At 38.8% G+C, this 19,305-nt stretch overlaps 2 protein-coding genes across 2 annotated transcripts; one reads left to right on the top strand and one right to left on the bottom strand.

The window, feature by feature from the left end:
• The first annotated feature begins 7,787 nt into the window (after window positions 1-7,787).
• Window positions 7,788-8,964, top strand: LOC118584328 (alcohol dehydrogenase class-3-like). Its single transcript, XM_036188507.1, is given in 2 exon segments — window positions 7,788-8,283; window positions 8,286-8,964. Coding segments are annotated over 2 exon segments (1,116 nt in total). The 5' UTR covers window positions 7,788-7,793; the 3' UTR covers window positions 8,912-8,964.
• Window positions 8,965-13,407: 4,443 nt separating this feature from the next.
• On the bottom strand, window positions 13,408-18,693 carry Ccdc7 (coiled-coil domain containing 7). The gene is made up of 4 exons (XM_036188508.1): window positions 18,421-18,693; window positions 17,292-17,384; window positions 14,699-14,782; window positions 13,408-13,446 (listed from the first exon to the last, which is right to left on the bottom strand). Exons 1-4 carry the CDS (start codon window positions 18,691-18,693, stop codon window positions 13,408-13,410), a joined length of 489 nt encoding a protein of 162 aa, XP_036044401.1.
• Window positions 18,694-19,305: the final 612 nt, after the last annotated feature.

Genomic DNA, 19,305 nt, shown 5'->3' with positions numbered 1-19,305 from the left:
CACACACACACACACACACACACACACACACAGACACAGAGAGAGAGAGAGAGAGAGAGAGAGAGAGAGAGAGAGAGAGAGAGAGAGAGAGATCCTAAACAGTCTTTGATTCTAAAAATCTCAACAGGTCCCAGTGCAGATACTTGCACACTGGACACAAAGACTCCTGCAGTGATCACTCCTGCACAGGCAAAAGATCTCTTCCAGGCTGCTGAGATGTTGTTTGAGGCCAACCTGGGATACACGAGACCCTTTCTTAACAACAAACAAACAGACAGACAAAACCTTGAAAGCAGCAAGAATACAGAGGTTTCTTACTATGGTGTTGTGAATGAGGATATCCCCCACGGGTCCATGTACATGAATACTTGGTCCCCAGTGGGTGGTGGTAACTGCAAAGATGATGGAGCCTTTAGGAGGCATTAATATGATGATGTTTAAATGAATGGTCACTTACCTGGCTCAATTTCAGAATCAAGTTGAGATTCAAAAGTTGAGTGGGATTTTATGAAGTCTGAAATAGATACAAGTATCTGCCATTGTACATTTTTTTTTTACTTAAAAGTTCTTTTTTTTTCATTTTACATATCAACCACAGTTTCTCTTCCCTCCCTCCTCTCGCTCACCTCTCACTTTTCCCCTACGCCAAACTCCATCCACTCCTCAGAGTCAAGAAAGCCTGGCACATCAAGTTGAGGCAGGACCAAGCCCCTCCCCCTATATCAAGGCTGAGCAAGGTATCCCTCCATAGGCAATGGGCTCCAAAAGTCAATTAATGCACTAGTGATGAATCCTGGTCCTGCTGCCAGGGACCCCTTACATTTTATATAGCAATCCTACGCACTAATTGAGTTCACAGTCTACATTTTTAATTTTAATGATTTTCCCAATTGGAAGACAAAACAACTTCATGGGAACAGCAGCCAAATCATAATAGCATTCATCTTGAAGAGTATTTCCTTTTACTTTATGTGTTTGAGTGTTTTGCCTGCATATATGGATCTGCACCATATGTGTGCAATGCCTGCAGACACCAGAGGAGAGAATCAGATCCTCTGTAACTGGAGTTACAGACAGGTGTGAGCTGCTGTGGGGGTGTGGGAATCAAATCTGGGTCCTCTGGAAAAGCAGCCATTGCTCTTAATTGCTGAGCCATTTCTTCAGGTTGGCATTAATCTTTTAAGTTTCCCAAATCTAAACTATGATAAAACTTGTATTGAAATATCAAACTCCCTATTGAACAGTGTCTTCAGTTTACCACTGTATAATTTTTTTACATTCTCATTTTTTATTAAGAAAAATTTTTCATTCACTTTATACACCAATCAAAGATCTCCCTCTTCCTTCTTCCCCCCCCCCCCCCTAGTTTCCCCTTCCCAACTGACCTCCCATTCCCACCACAAGAAGGGACGGCCTTCCAGGGGGAGGCACATTCAATAGAGGCAAGTCCAAGCCCTTCCCCCTGCCTCAAGGCTGCACGAAGTGCCCCATCATAGATAGTGGGCTCCAAAAAGCCCACTCATGCACCAGAGATGGATTCTGATCCTACTGCCATGGGAGCCCCAGGCCGATCAAGCTACACAACTGTCTTGCCATGCATAGGGCTTAGTCCAGTCCCATGAATGGAATTAGAAAATATCATCCTGAGTGAGGTAACCCAGACTCAGAAGAACAAACATGGTATGTATCCACTCATAAGTGGATACTAGGTATAAAGCAAAGGATAATCAGGCAACAACCCACAACTCCAGAGAAGCTAACTAACAGGGAAGACCCAAAGAGGGATGCATGGACCACCCTGGGAAGGTGAAATAGATGAGATCTCCATTGCATAATTTTTTAATTGTAAAAATTAAGCTTTAAATATCAAAGTGCTAATACAGTTAGGAAACTATATAAAACTTAAGCACTTATAAAATATTACCTTCAATTTGCTTCTCTACACCTTCATAAGTTTTCACTGGGACTGGTGGAGTCTCTTTATCACTGCTAAGAGTGCCAATAAATAAAACATATCTTCATATAAGTTACATGCCCAAGGAACTATACTTTACAGACTAGACATATGAAGTTGGTGGAATAAAAGTTAACCTATCAATTATCTTTCATTCATAGTTACTAAGATAAATGAATAGTAAAGCCATCCTATGTTATAAAGCCCAAATTCTGTGAATTATATATTTCAGGATACAATTAAACATACCAGTAACATTTAGAACCAAACTAACAAAAACAAGTCTGTAGAAACTGCAGACATCTTTTTGCTAATTATCACCTGCTGTGGTACTAAGAGAAGCCTGAGAATAAGACAACCCTCTCCAAACCTATAACTATGTGGCCTGGAGCTAGCTGCTATCTCTCTCTCTCTAGATTCTTTATCTGTTAAAACTTACATACACTAATACCTTTCTCATAAAGTAGTTATGAGGCTTCCAGGTGATAACGAGAAAAATACCTTTGCACAGAAGACATTTAAATGTCAAATGTAAACACTAATATACATTAAAAAATATTCCTGACCACAAACAGCTCAAAAACGTACAGAAGCCTTCTTACAGTACTGACATAATAACAATTCATAGAAAGCACATGAAGAGATTGCATACTGAATATCATCCTCTCCCAATGATGTTTTTCTTTTAACAATATGAAAGTGCTTTATATGTTCTTGATGAAAAGTGGTTGAGAGAACAATTCTAAACCTGGTTTTAAAATTTTTAAACAAGCATTGAATTTGCTACTAGGAATCACTTGATCAAATTCAGATATGCAAGACCCAGAAACACAAGATTCTTTCTCATCTGTGATTTCTAGATCCAAATCCTCAGATGTGAGCATAAAACATGGAATAGTGACTAAAACTAAGAAAGTATAAAGGGACCATAGGCATGGGGGAGGAGCATGAGAAGGAATAGCAGGATACAGGTGATATGGAAAGGGAAATGAAAAAAACATGGAGGGGGTTCAACTAGAGAGGAGGGGAGGGAGGTCAAGACAGAAGGTGAGAAACAGAGGAGGGAAAAATAACACCAAGATTTCTAGAAAAAGCCTCAAGAAATCCTATTGTTCCATATTTCCCTAAAATTATACTATGTATCTATGTATGTATCTATCTATGCATGCATGTCTGTCTATCTATCTGTCTGTCTTTCTGTATGTATGTATGTATGTATGTATCTATCTATCTATCTAATCTTTTTACCTACCTACCAATCTACCTAACAGGAAGTTATGCCAATTAGGTGATAATGATCCCCTCAAAACCCAAAAACTAAGAGAGAGCCAAGAGTGAGAAATCATCTATTGAATGGTTGATCTGGGTATCTTGAGTGACTCCTAAAACAATATTAGACTATGTATAGACCTTGGTTGCTTTTTGGGGGTTGAGGGTAGAATCCTATTGCTGAAGAAACTGCATACTTAGGACACAGGGCTCATGATTTGAGCTGTATCTGATCTGAAAGCTTCCTTCCTGCAGTCTCCCTTCCATAGTTCCAGAAGATACTTTGCAAGCAAGGGAAGCAACTAAAGAGTCCTATCCAGTTGAACTATCACAGTGAACAACCTGGCAAGATGTACATTAAGGTGCAATGGTGGTATTCCCATGTTGGTTACCAGCAGCTGTGTGACTGGACATAAGGCCCATTCAACAGAAAGAAAATCATGTCTAGTATTAGAAACACAGCTAGTGAGAAAACATCTTAAAAAAGAATCTACCACCACTAATTTGCTAAACCTGCATAAGACCCAACTACATTCTAAATCTATTTTTCAGACAACATCTCAGAAAAGGGGGTGGAAAGATTATAGGAGCCAAAATACCAGGAAGTGTGCCATGAAACAATCTCTCCTAGAAATGGCTTCATAAACAAGTCTGGATATCAGTAGCAGTATCAACGGACATGCTAATTGGAAGGTGAAAATTTTTGCAGGGCCCCACCTCTAGCAAAAAAATTACAATTATTGACTGCTGGGAGAAAAATTAGCCTGTCTCAGAGATGACCTCTCTTTATTGGCTGGCCAATGCAGAATCGTCAGCCCTGAAACCGTAATACACAAACAACAAAAACAAATTCATCAGGTTGTAATTACATATTTGTGCATACATATAATACATATATGTATGTATGTATGTAATAATAATAAAGAAAAAGAGGCTATTAATTTGAGGGTGTATACGAGGGCACCTGGGAAGGGGCTGGAAGAAAGAAAAGGAGGGATATGATGTAAATCTATTTCAACTATTCTATTTCAGCATTCAGAAGCATGTTTACAATCCAGATGTTTTAAAGAGAGTACTATCCAATAGAAGTTTTAAATAATAGCTATATGTGGCTATTGAGTACTTAAAATGTGTTTAGTATGACCCAGAAGCCAAATTATTTACTAAATTGAATTTGAATAACCTCTGTGGCTAATGTCTACTGCACTGAATAATACCATCTCAGACTACTAAAATTTCAAATCAAAAAAAGCAACTAAACATTCATATATCATATAGAAGTTCTTTGTAAAGCAAGAACATTGAATTAGCTTACATCCAATGCTAATTACTGATTTTAATTCAATTAATCCTTATATTTCACTTACATGTATTTAGACACCAGGGATCCTTTATGCTCTCTTAGGCGACTTTTCAGATCTTCAAATTTATTTACCAGATTTGCTATTTGTGCAATGTTTAAATTGACTGATTTATCATCTGATGGAAGATCTGCTTCTAAAATGCTTTGGTCTTTACCTATCTAAAGTAATAAAATTGACCAGTTATTAAAGACACATTTAATCTCATACTTCAAAAGTATTTCATTATTTCCCTTTATCAATCTGAATAACTTTTATTTAATCTCATGGTTAGCTATATCCAAACACCTGTATAATAGTTACAAATGCATCGAAGGGCACCTTACTGTAAATAGAGCTACAGCTCACTCAGGGTATTCATATGTCAAAGCTGACATTTACTATTTTGCTATATAAAAATTTTAAGACGGCTCAACAACAACAAATGCAACTTAAAAATATTTACAAGAACAATTCTAAATCAATTGTTTCACCTAATTTTTTTTCTAAGAATACTTTGCTGTAATAAATTATAGAAAGAGAATGATAAAGTTACGACCCTCTACTACTAAATCCCAGATGTTAATTTGCTTTCATTTTGCATGGAGAAGCATTTAGACACCTTTGGCTGTTTCAAGCCAGAGCAAACAAAAATGAAGAAAGGTTTCTGAGTGAAGATTACACTTTTCTGTCTTTACTCTCTAGTTCTATATCCCGAATAGCCTCTTTTTTTTTTTTTTTTTAAGAGTGTTTAACTAGAGGGAATGATAAGCATAGCCAGAGGAATGGCAGAATAATTCTGAATAATCCCTGAAGCTACCTGGGAAACTATTCTTTCATGCTAGAGGACTATACACAATCTCTCTCAAAAGAGAATTCAAAGTCCTTGAAGACAGAGACCAATTGTTCTCACTCTAGTGTTCAAAATCTTTGAAAATCTAAAATGCAAAGGATACCATTAAAGAACACAATGTGGGGTTGGGGATTTAGCTTAGTGGTAGAGCACTTGCCTAGCAACCACAAGGCCCTGGGTTTGGTCCTCAGCTCCAGAAGAAAAAAAAAAAAAAGAACACAATGCATTTTGTAAAAGCCAATATAATTTATGTCTGCTTGTATCATGCATGATTTTTAAGCAGAGAAGAAATTTTAAGTTAATAAATTTCTATCACTTTTATATAAATTTAAAAAAGAAAGTGGGTGAAGTTTTCATTATCTTTAGGAGAAAGAATCCTCCAATAAATCCCATTCTCTCCTGGACTCATGCAGAAAACTCACAAATCACTGATAAACATTCTTACTACCTACTTATATTTTTCAATCTAAATCAAAACATTACTTTATAATCAATGGTTATTGAAACATTTGCCTTATACAAACTTCAAACAGCTTTTCCAATGGGACAAATACTTACTAATGTAATCAGTATTTAAGAAGTTTCATATTTTACCTCCTCCATTTGGTTGACTTGTTGCTGAAACCACTTCATAAAGGAATAAAAAGGAGATTAAGAGTTAATACACATGTGTGTCTAGGAACATGTATCTGCTAAGCACCATTCCTAACTCACACACACACATCACACAGGGTTCAGAAATGGAGCTAGGGCAACACACAGATGCAAACAGAAACTTAAAAATACCTAGCAGCCACCATGGAATGCTGCAGCTTCAAAACCTAGATCATCTTTGTTTAATATACATTCTTCTCTTTAGTTTCTGTTGTAATGAATCAAAACACATACCTTGAAAAGAGACTCCAAGATCTGGAAGACAAAGTTTCTGTTAGTATATTTAACGATAAAATAAGCATCACGCAGCTCTTACAATTTTGAGCCATCAACTTGCTAAAATTACTATGATTTATATGCTAAAGTAACTACAGATCTGTGGTTCCACAATGTAATCATTTTGTGGTTACGGTATTTAGTCCATTTTGTATACATAGCTACTGCTAGAATTAAAAATAGCTTTCTACTCCATACGATTACGGAGTAAATAGTTCACATCTAATGTTTGTTTGTGAAACGAAGTTCCCAGAAGATAGTCACACCCATGTTATACACTCTACAAGGGTGATGAATTTATTTTAACACAAATGATAGTGGAGATGTGCCGTTTCAGAGGGAAATCACCTTGGGCTATCTTGGCCCCCAAATAGCCATTTATTGTTGACCTCTGTATGTGACCCAGTAGTCTGTGACTCTTAAACCAGTGTACAGACAAGACCCATAAGTGCCGTCAACTGAATGGCTCAGAATATGCCAGCTAGCACCTGGGGCCGACAGCAGTGATTTCCCCACTGTTCCAAAACCTGCCTGCCTGGAATTCCCAGAAAAGAAGTCGAAAAATGCTTGATTTGTAGCTTTCTTTGTTCTGATAGTATAAAGACTTTATGATTTATCCCAAGACAATTTATCTTTTGAGGTGTTTGTGAATATTGCTTGCCTGTTTTCTTTCTATGTATGCTTGTCATTTGTGTACAGGAAGGCTACTGGTTTTTGTGTCTAAATTTTGTATCCACTTATTTTACTGAATATATCTATGAGTAGAGATTTTTTGGGTGGAGTTATTAGGATCTTTTATATATAGAATCGTATCATCTGCAAATAAGGATATTTTGACTTCTTCCTTTCCACCCCTAGGCTACTGAATCAGATATTGAGTGGGGGCAGCAATCATCTGGGGACTTGAAATGACTGCTTTTTATGTTGAAGTCTGAGTTGAGCCAGATGGTAGTTAATGGAGCTGGAGCTTAGAGGAACTCTATGAAAAGCTTCCTGAAGAGAGAGTTGCATATTTGTCTTAATTACTTTTAAACCACTGTGACAAAACCTAATGGTAAGGGCAACTTACAAAAGTAAGTGTTTAATTGGATTTAGGGTTAGAATCCATGATGGCGAAGCAAAGGTCCTGTGTCAGGAAGAGCTCGCATCTTGATTGGAAGGCAGGAGGCAGTGAAAGCACACTGGGAGTTGTTTGAGCTTTTGAAGTTTCCAAGTCACCCTGCGACACACTTCCTCTGACAAGGCCATACATCAACTGGGGACCAAGTTTTCAAACATGCCCTGTGCGGGCTACTCTCATTCATACCACCACATTCTGCTCCCTGATCCCCAAAGACATGTGGCCATATTATAATGCAAAACGCTCTTGGTCCAACTTCAAAAGTCTCTATCATTTTTCAGTCTCAACACCATTTAAAAGTCCAACATTTGGGACGAACTTGGAGACATGACAAACCAGGTGATCAGATGCAAGGCTGCAGTCGCCTGGGAGGCCGGAAAGCCACTCTCCATAGAGGAAATAGAGGTAGCACCTCCAAAGGCTCATGAAGTCCGAATTAAGATCATTGCCACTGCCTTTTGCCACACTGATGCCTATACCCTGCGCGGAGCTGATCCTGAGGGGTGTTTCCCAGTGATCTTGGGACATGAAGGTGCTGGAATTGTGGAAAGCATTGGTGAAGGGGTTACTAAGGTGAAGGCAGGTGATACTGTCATCCCCCTTTACATCCCTCAGTGTGGAGTATGCAAATTTTGTCTGAATCTTAAAACAAACCTTTGCCAGAAGGTAAGAGTCACTCAGGGGAAAGGACTAATGCCAGTTGGCACTAGCAGATTCACCTGTAAAGGAAAGTCTGTTTTTCATTTCATGGGAACCAGCACATTTTCTGAGTACACAGTTGTGGCTGACATCTCCATTGCTAAAACTGACCCTGCAGCTCTTTGGATAAAGTCTGCCTTCTCGGTTGTGGTGTCTCAACCGGCTATGGTGCTGCTGTGAACACGGCCACAGGTGGTTCTACCTGTGCCGTCTTTGGCCTGGGAGGAGTTGGATTGGCAGTGATCATGGGCTGTAAAGTGGCTGGTGCGTCCCAGATCATTGGCATCGACATCAATAAAGATAAATTTGCAAAGGCCAAAGAATTTGGAGCCTCTGAATGTATTAACCCCCAAGATTTCACTAAACCCATCCAGGAGGTACTCGTTGAGATGACAGATGGGGGAGTGGACTACTCCTTTGAGTGTATTGGCAATGTGAAGGTCATGAGAGCAACCCTTGAGGCAGCCCACAAAGGCTGGGGGGTCAGTGTGGTGGTTGGTGTAGCTGCTGGTGGTGAAGAAATCGCCACTTGTCCATTCCAGCTGGTGACAGGCCGCACGTGGAAAGGCAGTGCCTTTGGAGGATGGAAGAGTGTAGAGAGTGTCCCAAAGCTGGTGTCTGAATATATGTCCAAAAAGATAAAAGTTGACGAATTTGTGACTGACAATCTGCCCTTCAACCAAATTAATAAAGCCTTCGACCCGCTGCACTCGGGGAAAAGCATTCAAACTGTTCTAAAGGTGTAAGTTCAGAAGAGAGCACTGTACATCCTGTGCTTTTTCCTGTGATCAGAAGAACAGACTGACAGATCTGCAAGCCTTTTAGACTTCAGAAACTACTAGAAGGAATGTGTGTAATCATGGCTCTAATCAAGGACAAGGCAAATAATCACAAGTCGGTTTTTTTAACTCTTCACATAAATAATTGCTGCTCATCAAGAAATATTTTAACATAATAAAAATGCTTTCTGCATTTGTGTATAAGCTGCAAAAAAAAAAAAAGTCCAACATTTGGAATCTGTTGTCAAACTTAAGGCAATCACTTGACTGTAAAATCAAGATGCAAATTACATACTTTTAACACACAATGGCACAGAATATAAATTACTATTCCAAAAGGAAGTAATCCAGTCATGGGGGGGGTGACGACAAACCACTGGACCAAAGCAATACAGACGTATAGCTGGGCAAAGTCCAAGTCCTGTAGCTGAGGTCTGCTTCCTGCAAGATAACCTTTCTCTTGGGCTGTTCACTCCACATTCCAGCCCTTGGCAGATATCCCTGGGATCTGGCACCTCTGACATCTTAGGGGTAAGGGGCTCCAACACAATCTAGGCTTCATGTTCATGGCTTCACACACTGGCCTCTCAAGGCCTTGTGCCCTCTCAGGGCCTTCATGCAGGGACTGCCCTGTCATACATTGTCGGACCTCAGCAGTTCTCCGTAACCATGGAGTAAGACTCTGTATCCCCTACTCATGTATCCATCACAGCTCGGAAGCCAGATCAAAAGCAAGTGATACTGCCAAGTTAGGCTGCATGCTTGTGGATGGAGCCTGGCTCCTTGAATCACATTTGCAGCAGTTTTAAGTTGATTTTTAGGAACAGGAAATTGCTTAGGCCTTTTCCTTTCACAGGGGAAAGGAAGTGTGCTGGGTAGAGTCTTGCCCTGAGGGCATCTCAGGCCTGTCTTCAATCTCCTTAACTCCTTCAGTAGAGACCTTGGCTCCAGCATTGAATTTTCATTTTGAATTGTTTTTTGCTCTTTCTCACTGTAGACCTGCATAAGAATGATTACTAGTAAGCATGTGGCAGGGTCACTAATAGGGTGCCTTGAATTCTCCTCCAATGACGAATCTAGTTCATTAGTTTTAAACATTGCCTCAGGGAAGTTTTCAGGACAAGTGCTGAAGGCAGCCGCGTCCTTTGCCAAAATGTCGCAGGAGTGGTTTCCAGTCTAATTGCTGAGATTGTTGCTCTCCAAAACCATGGTCTGCATGGACCTCAGTCTTCCAAGCTTCTACTAAGAAAGCTCATTAAACTCTGCTTACAGCATTCAACCGCTTTCCAAGGCCAAGGTCCAATACCTTTTCCATTTTCCTTCAAAATGCCACGTGGAAAGGTCCATCTCCTGATCGCAGCTTCTGTCTTAGTTATTTTTAAATTGCTGCGAAATGGGGTATCTCCATCAAATCCCTCTCCTCAGAGCTCAGGGAACCCCAAGGAAGAGGTGGAAAGAGTAGAAGAGCCAGAGGGGATGGGGGGACACCAGGAGAACACCCCCCTCTGAATCAATAGGCAAGAAGCATCTGAGCTCACAGAGACCTACATGGGACTGCACCAGGGCCTCTGCGTGTTGCTTGGCACTTCTGTGGGCCTCCTGACTGTGAGGACGAGTGGGTCTCGGATTCTTGTGCCCTGTCTTCGGAGCTCTCCCTTCTGTTGGTTTGCCCTGTTCAACTTCAATGTGATGGCTTTTACTTTACCTTACTGTACATTTCATTTTAGTATGCTTTGTTTATGTCACTTAGAAGCCTGTTCTTCCCCAACGAGAAACAGAAAGGGAGTGGATCTAGATGGGAGGGGTAGTGGGGAGGAACTGGGATGAGTGCAGGGAGGGGAAACTGTAATCAGGATATATTATTTGGGAAAAGAACCTACTTTCATTAAAAGAGAGAAAAATAGAAGAGGGGGGAAGAGAAATTATAGACTTCTTGCGCATTATACTTCATCTATCTTTCATCTCTGTCTCTCTACAGAAATAGTGGTAAAGCACTGTGTGTGAGAATCAGTAGGGAAAAGATGCAAAATGGCTGCCTCAGGCATGTGGGAGCACCCCGACTTCCGGTCATAACAATGAAATGTTTTGAACTACACGGAAGTGGAGGCTGCACAGCGAGGTAAATGGAGCAAATCTCCCTCACTTGTCGGCTCCAAAGTGGTTAATCTTAGAGTTATCTAAATTTTTTTAGCACAGCTATTCATTTTACATACCAACCACAGATTCCCCTGTCCTTCCTCCTCCCACGCCCAGCATTCCCCCAAAACCACCCCCCTCCCCACCTCCTCCAAAGCAAAGCCTCCCATGGGGGGAGTCAGCAGAGCCTGGTACATTCTGTTGAGGCAGGTCCAAGCCCGTCCTCCCTGCACCCAGGCTGAGCAAAGCGTCTCACCATAGGTACTAGGCTCCTGTCCCTGGTCATCTAAATTTCAGCTAATATTAGTAATAATTAGTTTTCCCCAAGATAATATTTTTATTGTTTCTTTGTAAATTATGCAATGTACCCCAATCACACTCACTTCCATTCCTCCCAGGTCTACCCTTCCACCTTTGTGCCCCCCACCCAAGAGAAAAAGAAAGAAAAAATATTTTTAAGTTGAAAATTTCGCAGTCTTATTCTAGAATTCTCCTTTATTATAAATACTTTCATTATTCATTTTAGAAAAATTTGAATAATTACCTTTGAATGTGATGTATGTGTTCTTCACATGTTTCCATGTATTTCAAGATATGGCTTAAACAGACTTTTCTTTCAAATTCTATTTTGTTACTAATTGAAACTTTAAGGACATATAATAAAATAATTTAGTAGCATTAAAAAATGATGCCTGCAAACTGAGCATACTATAACTTTTGCTTTAGAATTGTCATCTAATTAGAAATATTTTCAGAATAAAGCAGGCATAAGCATTTATGGAAAACATCTTATCTAGTGGAAGCTATATAATTAGTGTTGTGTTGAAAATATATGTTTCAAAAAATAATAAATTAACAACTCAATATAATATTGTAATTTAAAATTATTATAATAATAAATTTTAATGTGGAAATCACTAATTTCCCTAATAAAATGAAAATTCATAGAGAGAGACAGGAAGAGAGAGAGAGACCATAGCTACGTCACATACATACAAATTGTGGAACAGTGTTAATTAACTTGCTATAAAAGTTATTTCTTATATTTATGTATTTAATATGTGTCAACATAGTGTATAATTTTGAATATGTAATTTTGCTTTTCAATTATACGACAACAAAACTGCAAAAAATAATACAAGAATGTAAATGACTCTTAGAATATGATTAGATCAAAAAATGAAAAAAAATTGCTGTGTCAAAATACCATGACAAAGGCAATTGATAAAGGAAAGCCTTTAACTGGGCTTATGGTGTCGGAGGGTTAGAGTCCATGAGGGCGGGGCAAAAGCATGGTAGCAAGAAAGCCGGGGGTTCACATCTTGATCCCAAAGCAGGAGACAGAGAAAGCACACTGGACATGGTGGGGCATTTTGAAGCCTCAAAGCTTACTCATGACACACGTTCTTCAAGGCCACACCTCCTAATCCCTCCCAAACAGTTCCACTATCTGGGAACCAAGCATTCAGGCATGCTCTACAGGCGTAACTTTCATTCAAAGCACCACAATGTCTAATGTTGAATTTTCAAAAATGACCTTCAGAAAGAATGATCTAGATAAGCACAGTGTATGTCAACTTTGGGGTTTTTCAACAGGAATGCTTGCAGAGCTACAGAGATACAGGGCACCACCTGAAGTAAATGTGCAACCAATGGAAGGGTTTTATAAAAATGTTGGCTTTAAGACAATCAACATTTCATTCTTGTCTAGCAATGCGACATGGTTTAGTCACATTGGCTTCTACAAACTGCTGGAAGGATACAATGTATTTTTATATATTTATGAGCTATTTGTGTTTTTTCCTCTTCTTTGAAATACCTTTTTATGTCATAGTGACCTATCGCTCACTTACTGACTCAAATTCATCATAATCATGATAGTTAGTCTCTAGCAGCTCTACATGATCCAAATGTTTTGCTTATATGACTTTTTCTTGTCCTTTTCTCTTTGTGGATTTTTTAATATAATAGATTCAGGCTTTAATTTTAACATAGTTGGATTTATCAGTCTTTCCTATAATGACTTGTATTTCCTTCTCATTATGATTTGTATTTTGATGAACCCAGAGCTTATTGACTGTTTAGACTGGCTGATCATTAAGCTCCATAGATCTGTCTATTTCTATCCCTCATCTCAGTATAAGGGTTACAGGGGTTACAGATGTGCACCAACCAGCTTTTATGTGGATGTTGGGGGGTCTATATCAGGTCCTTATGCTTGAGCATCAGGCAGGCACTTTACCAACAGAGCCCTCTCTCCACCCTCTGAGTTCTCTACTGTTCTGTCTGTCTAAGGTCCATCTTCATCTAATAAAATATTGTTTGGATCACTGAAAACTTTGAAAAAAGTTTTGAAATATTTTTCTCTTATATGAGAAATGAATGTAAAAACAATGCTAGAAACATTTAAAAGGGGAAATATTTAATTGGAAAATACAAATGAAAAGTAGTAAGAACATTTGTATTAGACAAAATAACATGCAAAACAGAAGCACAAAATAGAACAATTAGTCATCAAGATAAAACAGTCATAAGGAATTATGAAACAGATGCAGAGAGGAGGAAAGGGGAGATGGGGAAAGTAAAGACAAATGATGTCAGGTAAACAACATTACACGTCAAGTTGGACATATGAATATAATATATTAAGGAATAAAGTACATGATATTATATATTATTAACTATGTAATGTATATAGAACAGAAACTAAATGTTGACCCTCACCTGTAAATACTGAGTCTATTTTTTAGGCAACACACACACACACAAAAAAAAATTATAAAATAATCAGCTTTAGCCTGCCCAAAAATGTCTTGCAAATATAATAATGACCATAGTGTGTTTTAAAACTCAAAGTGTATCAGCAAATGAGCAAAACATGATTTCATTTAAAATTTACTTATTTTTATTTATTTATTTATTATTTGCTGTGGGTGTTTCGTCTGCATGTTTGTCCATATAAATTACACATGTGCCTTGTACCTGCAGAGGTCAGAAGAGGGTATTGGGTCTCCTGGAATGAGAGTTACACATGGTTATGAGCCACCATGTAGTACTGGGAACCAAATATGGATCATTTGCAAGAGCAACAAGTGCCCTTAATCATTGAGATGTCTTTCTAGCCACACATTCTTTCATTGTTGAAATATAATAATATACATGAAATAATGATAATATATAAAGAAAAAATATATAAGGAAAATCAGGGAGTCAAGCAAAGCTGTGCTATAGTATTTTTTCATAGCATTCTTTTCATACTGGGAAAGGGTACTATGATGAGACTTTGTTTTGTTTTGTTTTTTAACCTGTCTTTGACTTTAAATTAACATTAATTAGAACATGATTTTGATAATACAAACTTATTTTTTAAATGAAAATAAAATATAGAAATTACATTTTGAAGTATGTATGACTACATTGATACTTTATTTAAAGAAAAATTCACAAATATCAATGCCTACATTGAGAATAAAGAAATCTAAAAAAAATTTTAATGACCCTTGCAATTTTCCAAAAGATTGATTCTAGACTAATATGGCTGACTGAATATCACATCTGTTTCTACAACCAATGTAAGTTCTCATAGTTTACACGGGGCACTTGACTTGGAATACATACGTTACGTTCTTCCTTAACTGCTTCCTCCAACTGAGCAGCAAATTGTGAACAGCACAATAAGAATGAATTCATATCATCACCAACCTTCCAAAAAAGAACCACAAAACAGAGTCACTTTCAATTTTAGAATCCACCTGTATATCCACTTACTTCTTAATATATTTAACTGTGTTTTGAACGTATTTTAATTTTGTGTAATCTCCATCCCTTCAAACGTGAGTGTCAAGAAACTGTTTCAATTGTTATCCAGAAAACCCTCCTAGAAATGAAATATGAAAAAAGTACATCCTGGGGAGTGATACACACAATATGTTGTTATTTTTCTGTTGGCTTAGTGGCCGCACCTGAACCTACTGATATTTTAACTACCATCTGAGGGTAATGGCCCCACAGTCAGTACCAGCTGCTGGATTTCTGGTCCCATCAGCACCCTAGGCTGCAGTTGTTGCTGCCAAATGTAGGTTTAACCAAGTCTCTATCATTCTATTTATCAACAAAGACTTGGGAGTCAGATGTTAGGGTTAAAACCTGATAGATCAGGGAAGCCAAGAAGCAACCAGCTGACCTTCCTTTTTGGCCAGAGACCCAGCAAGAGAAGCGTCTCTCCACTCATCCTAAGCCAAAAAGACTGTGAATCTCTTAAGTCCCTCCCTCCTCCTTCCTGTGCATCTCTCTATCTATATTCCTGGGTCCTCTATACTTTCCATGGCTAATTCTTGTCAACTAGTTGCTGGCTCCACCTCCTGTTCCAAGGTTAATTTTATTAGCATAGTCTCAGAGTTTCACAGTGCAATCAAATATCCTGTAACAAAATGTTTTCCTATTTTCATCTATACAACTGCAGAAACTCAGACAGTCCATCCTTATACTCCTGTTTTTAGGATTGTCTAAAGAAAATAACTACTGTGTGTATATAATTACACATGTTAGAAAATTAAGGTAGGATTGAGGCTGATGATCAATGGTAGAGCACTTGTTCAGCAAACCCAAGGCCATGGGTTCTAGCCCCAGCATCACAAAAATAGAAAAGAATGTAAACTACAACTATTGACTATAAGTATGCTTGCCAAAATCCGTAGTATTTCGGTATAACCTATTAGTAGCCAATCACCAATACAATGATTAAATATTGTCCGGATGATATTTGCATATCAGAAAACCAACCCATGTTAAATCAACCTTAAACACTTATTTCCAGCTGAGATTCTCACAGAAGAAGATATCCACTGAACATTACATTTCTACAATACTCCATAGGCACAAAATGACTTCTTTGTTTACTTAAAATGGCTTGCTATTTCCTCTGATGTCCAGGCAAGCTTTATTTATTAAAGCACAAATAAGATATCACCACAGTTCAGCACAAAGAAAATATCAGCACAGAACAGAATTCCTGCCAAGCACTATAAAGCTGCATAACTACCTGTGGCTGGTGAGGCCATGGACCCTAGGGGAGAATGACCTCCTGTCACTTTCCTAAACATTACAATGTCTAACTGCATTCTAATACATATCCTTACACACATAGAGATGAAGCTCTCACCCCTCATCAAAGAAGCTTCTTTTTGTAGCAGACAGGGGACCACCACACAAACTCACAACTGTCCAGAATGCAAAGAACAACGGACCATGGGGTGCTCGCCCCCAGTCAATACGTCTACAATACAACCACACAGAATAGCAATACATAAAGTTAAAAAATGCAAGAGCAAACATATGGTTGGGCCAAATGTATGTGAAACAGGGCCAGCAAGATAGCTCAGCAGTTCAGAGTGCCTGGTGCACTTGTAAAAGACCAGAATCCAGTTCTCAGAAACTACGTGGAGAGTTCACAACCTCCTGACACTTTAACTCCAATGTCCTTTTCAGGAATCTGCAAGCACTACCACACATGTGCACATTTAAACATACAGAAAGGCACATACACACATAAATATAATTTAAAAGACACCTTAAAAGTTAAAAAAGCAAAAAAATAAAACCAAAACAAAACAAAAACAATCTACTGAATGACAACCATGCTGTTATGTTAATAGCTACATTTCAGTAGTATGTACAAGAAAGATATTTGCTAAGCCTCAAAAACCTTCTTTTTATCCACTTTAAAGGCTAGATAAAGAGAGTATGTTTTTAAATTTCATTTTATTATTTATCTGTATGTGGCAGGTTGGGGGAGGGTTAAGTTTGCCTGCAAAAGTATACCCATAGAGGTCAGAGTACAACTCGCAAGGGTTGGCCCTCTCCCTCCACCATGTAGGTCTCAAGGATTGAACTCACGTTTGTCAAGCTTGGTGGCAGGCACTTTTACCCACTGACCCATTTTGCTGGTGCAAGAATACTTTTTTATAGCCAACCCAAGCAAAGTAGCCAAACTCATATTTAAAACTCAACACAGAGGCAAGATTGTAAAAACAGACTACAAATAGTTAAGACAGGAGTTGGCAGAGGCTGGAAACATTAACGCACTTCTGCCAAGTGCCACAAGAGGATCTTTATATGGCTAGGGGTCCATTTGGACAGTGTATTTATTCCAAAGGCAAGGGTTAAGCCCTTCCGGCTTTGAATTTCTTTCATTAGCTTTATGTACACGTACAGATAAAGACACGCCTTCTGCTTTAGGTCTCATGGGTGTTCTTTCTCCATCTTCATCAGCAACTCCATATGTGTCTTCCAAAGTAGAAACCACCTTAGAAAAATGCAAACCAAGTTGAATTTGTCATTGGCAAAATGGTAAAACAATCACACCATGATCGAATAGATGTCATTTTATTGCCAGAGGCAGGAAAGCCAACTTTCTGACCCTTGACTCATCATGTATCATTAAGAAGATGCCAGCTCAACAGCTCCTAGCCATGGGACACCCCCAAACCTTTTCTTCTCTATGTGAAGAAGTAGCTAAAAGAGAAAAGACATGCATGCAAACAGCTGAAGAAAGCAGAGTTTTCACCTAAGTCTCATTTTCCTTGGAATAAGGCATTTAAAAAGAAAAGGAGAGTAAAGACCAGAAAGCAATAAACTTTAAAAGACATTCTCTGAGATAACAAACTGACCAGGAATCTCGGAAGCATGATGAACTGTAATTTTTATATTGGTGTCTTCCCTCCTTGTTCTCATTTAAAAGGCTATTGACAATTTGACTGTCAATCATTAAGTACAAAGAAACTTAGAGAAACATTAAGTGCTATAATTCCTGAAGTGTGGGCAAGAGTTACTTACCGCAGCTGGCATGTGAATTCTAGATGCCTATATCCACAAAGCCCTGCTTGCAAAGATAGCCTTGGCCTGGCAATTAGGAACTTTGCTTTCAGGAAGCTAGAAAGAAGGCTCTTTATCCCTTCTGTCTAAAGACAGTGTGCTTTATGCTAAACAGCTTTCCTTGGGATTCTGGAATTCTAACACATGTTTGACAGAGAACACTTGAGGTGCCTCTGGGCACTGAGTTTCCAGTTATATCTTCGGGCACCCATTCTTCTTGAGTTATCATGATTCATTGCTGGAGGAACTAAGCATGGCTCATACGACTTCAGAGAGCATTCAGAGCCTTGGCCCTGTTTTCCTTCTAATCTCCTCCACATGCGGGATGTAATAAATCTTATCAATGGGATAATGATGTATGGAGTCCAGCATAGCTACAGCAGATTCTCCTGCTACACAACAGCAAATCCCCCAGCTAGTGACCATCTTGGGAATTACCTCAATGGGAGACACAACACATATCTTACCGTCTTCAGGTGTTTGGCAATCCTCCTGACCATTTCATCTTCTGCTATTAAGTCCTTGGTCTTACTCGATGGTATTGGCAAGGCATACCGTACAATTGATTCTCCTGTGGGTGGAGACCTTAGGACCATTGGTTCATTTTTATCATGTAGTTGCTTGGCAGTACGTTTTTCTTTCAGCTTAGGTGATGAGTTAAGTAGTCCTTTTTTAAAAGGTAATTCTGGAACACTTGTCAACTTCTTACTAGTGGTTGACAGATGCTTTGTCCGTTTCATTTTTGTGCCTGATTTAGCTTCCAAACTACACGTGAAAAATTCAGTACCTCCCTGTGAACAAAGCATTAAGAGACTCAAAGAAAAACCCCACATTATTCATTTAACTAACCAAGAAAGTGAAGTTCTTCTAATGAACCTTATATATACTATGCATGTTTTATCACTATAGTACTGTAGCAGTCTGTTAAGATGACATTGTTATTGTGTGATTGTGAGCAGTTCTGTACAGGCTCATGTACTGGGTGTTTGTTTCCTGAATGATGTTATTATTTTGTAAGGTAGCAGAAGCTTTAGGAGGTGTGGCCTCGCTGAAGGATGTTGATAAGTGAATGAATGCTAACATTGAAGGTTTACACCTGGTCCCCAATTTCCTGTTTTCTGCTTCTGGTCACCAGTGTGACCAGCCTCATCCTCCACATGTTTCCCATCATAAACTTTTGCTTTTTATAGATTCAGAAGCATAGAGCCAAGTGACTATGGGCTGAACCCTCTGAATCTGTGAGCCAAGTAGGTTATTCCTTTTACTGGTACTATGTCAAGCTATTTGTTACAGAAATGCCAAAATATCTGAACCATACACCAAACCTACTCTGGGAGGAACTGCCATTATAT

This window comes from Onychomys torridus, chromosome 5, assembly GCF_903995425.1.
Source record: "Onychomys torridus chromosome 5, mOncTor1.1, whole genome shotgun sequence".
NCBI classification, from domain to species: domain Eukaryota; kingdom Metazoa; phylum Chordata; class Mammalia; order Rodentia; family Cricetidae; genus Onychomys; species Onychomys torridus.
Note: the sequence above shows the minus strand (reverse complement) of the source record. Positions and strands in the feature narration are given on the sequence as shown.

What these genes read in the sequence shown, in the direction of transcription:
- Ccdc7 (XM_036188508.1), bottom strand. Translation starts at nt 18,693, where the DNA reads ATGAAACGGACAAAGCATCTGTCAACCACTAGTAAGAAGTTGACAAGT. An exon ending in TTGCCAAACACCTGAAGACG is followed by an intron (nt 17,385 to 18,420) that starts GTAAGATATGTG and finishes CATTTTTCTAAG; the next exon opens with GTGGTTTCTACTTTGGAAGA. An exon ending in CAGTTAAGGAAGAACGTAAC is followed by an intron (nt 13,447 to 14,698) that starts GTATGTATTCCA and finishes TTCTCATATAAG; the next exon opens with AGAAAAATATTTCAAAACTT.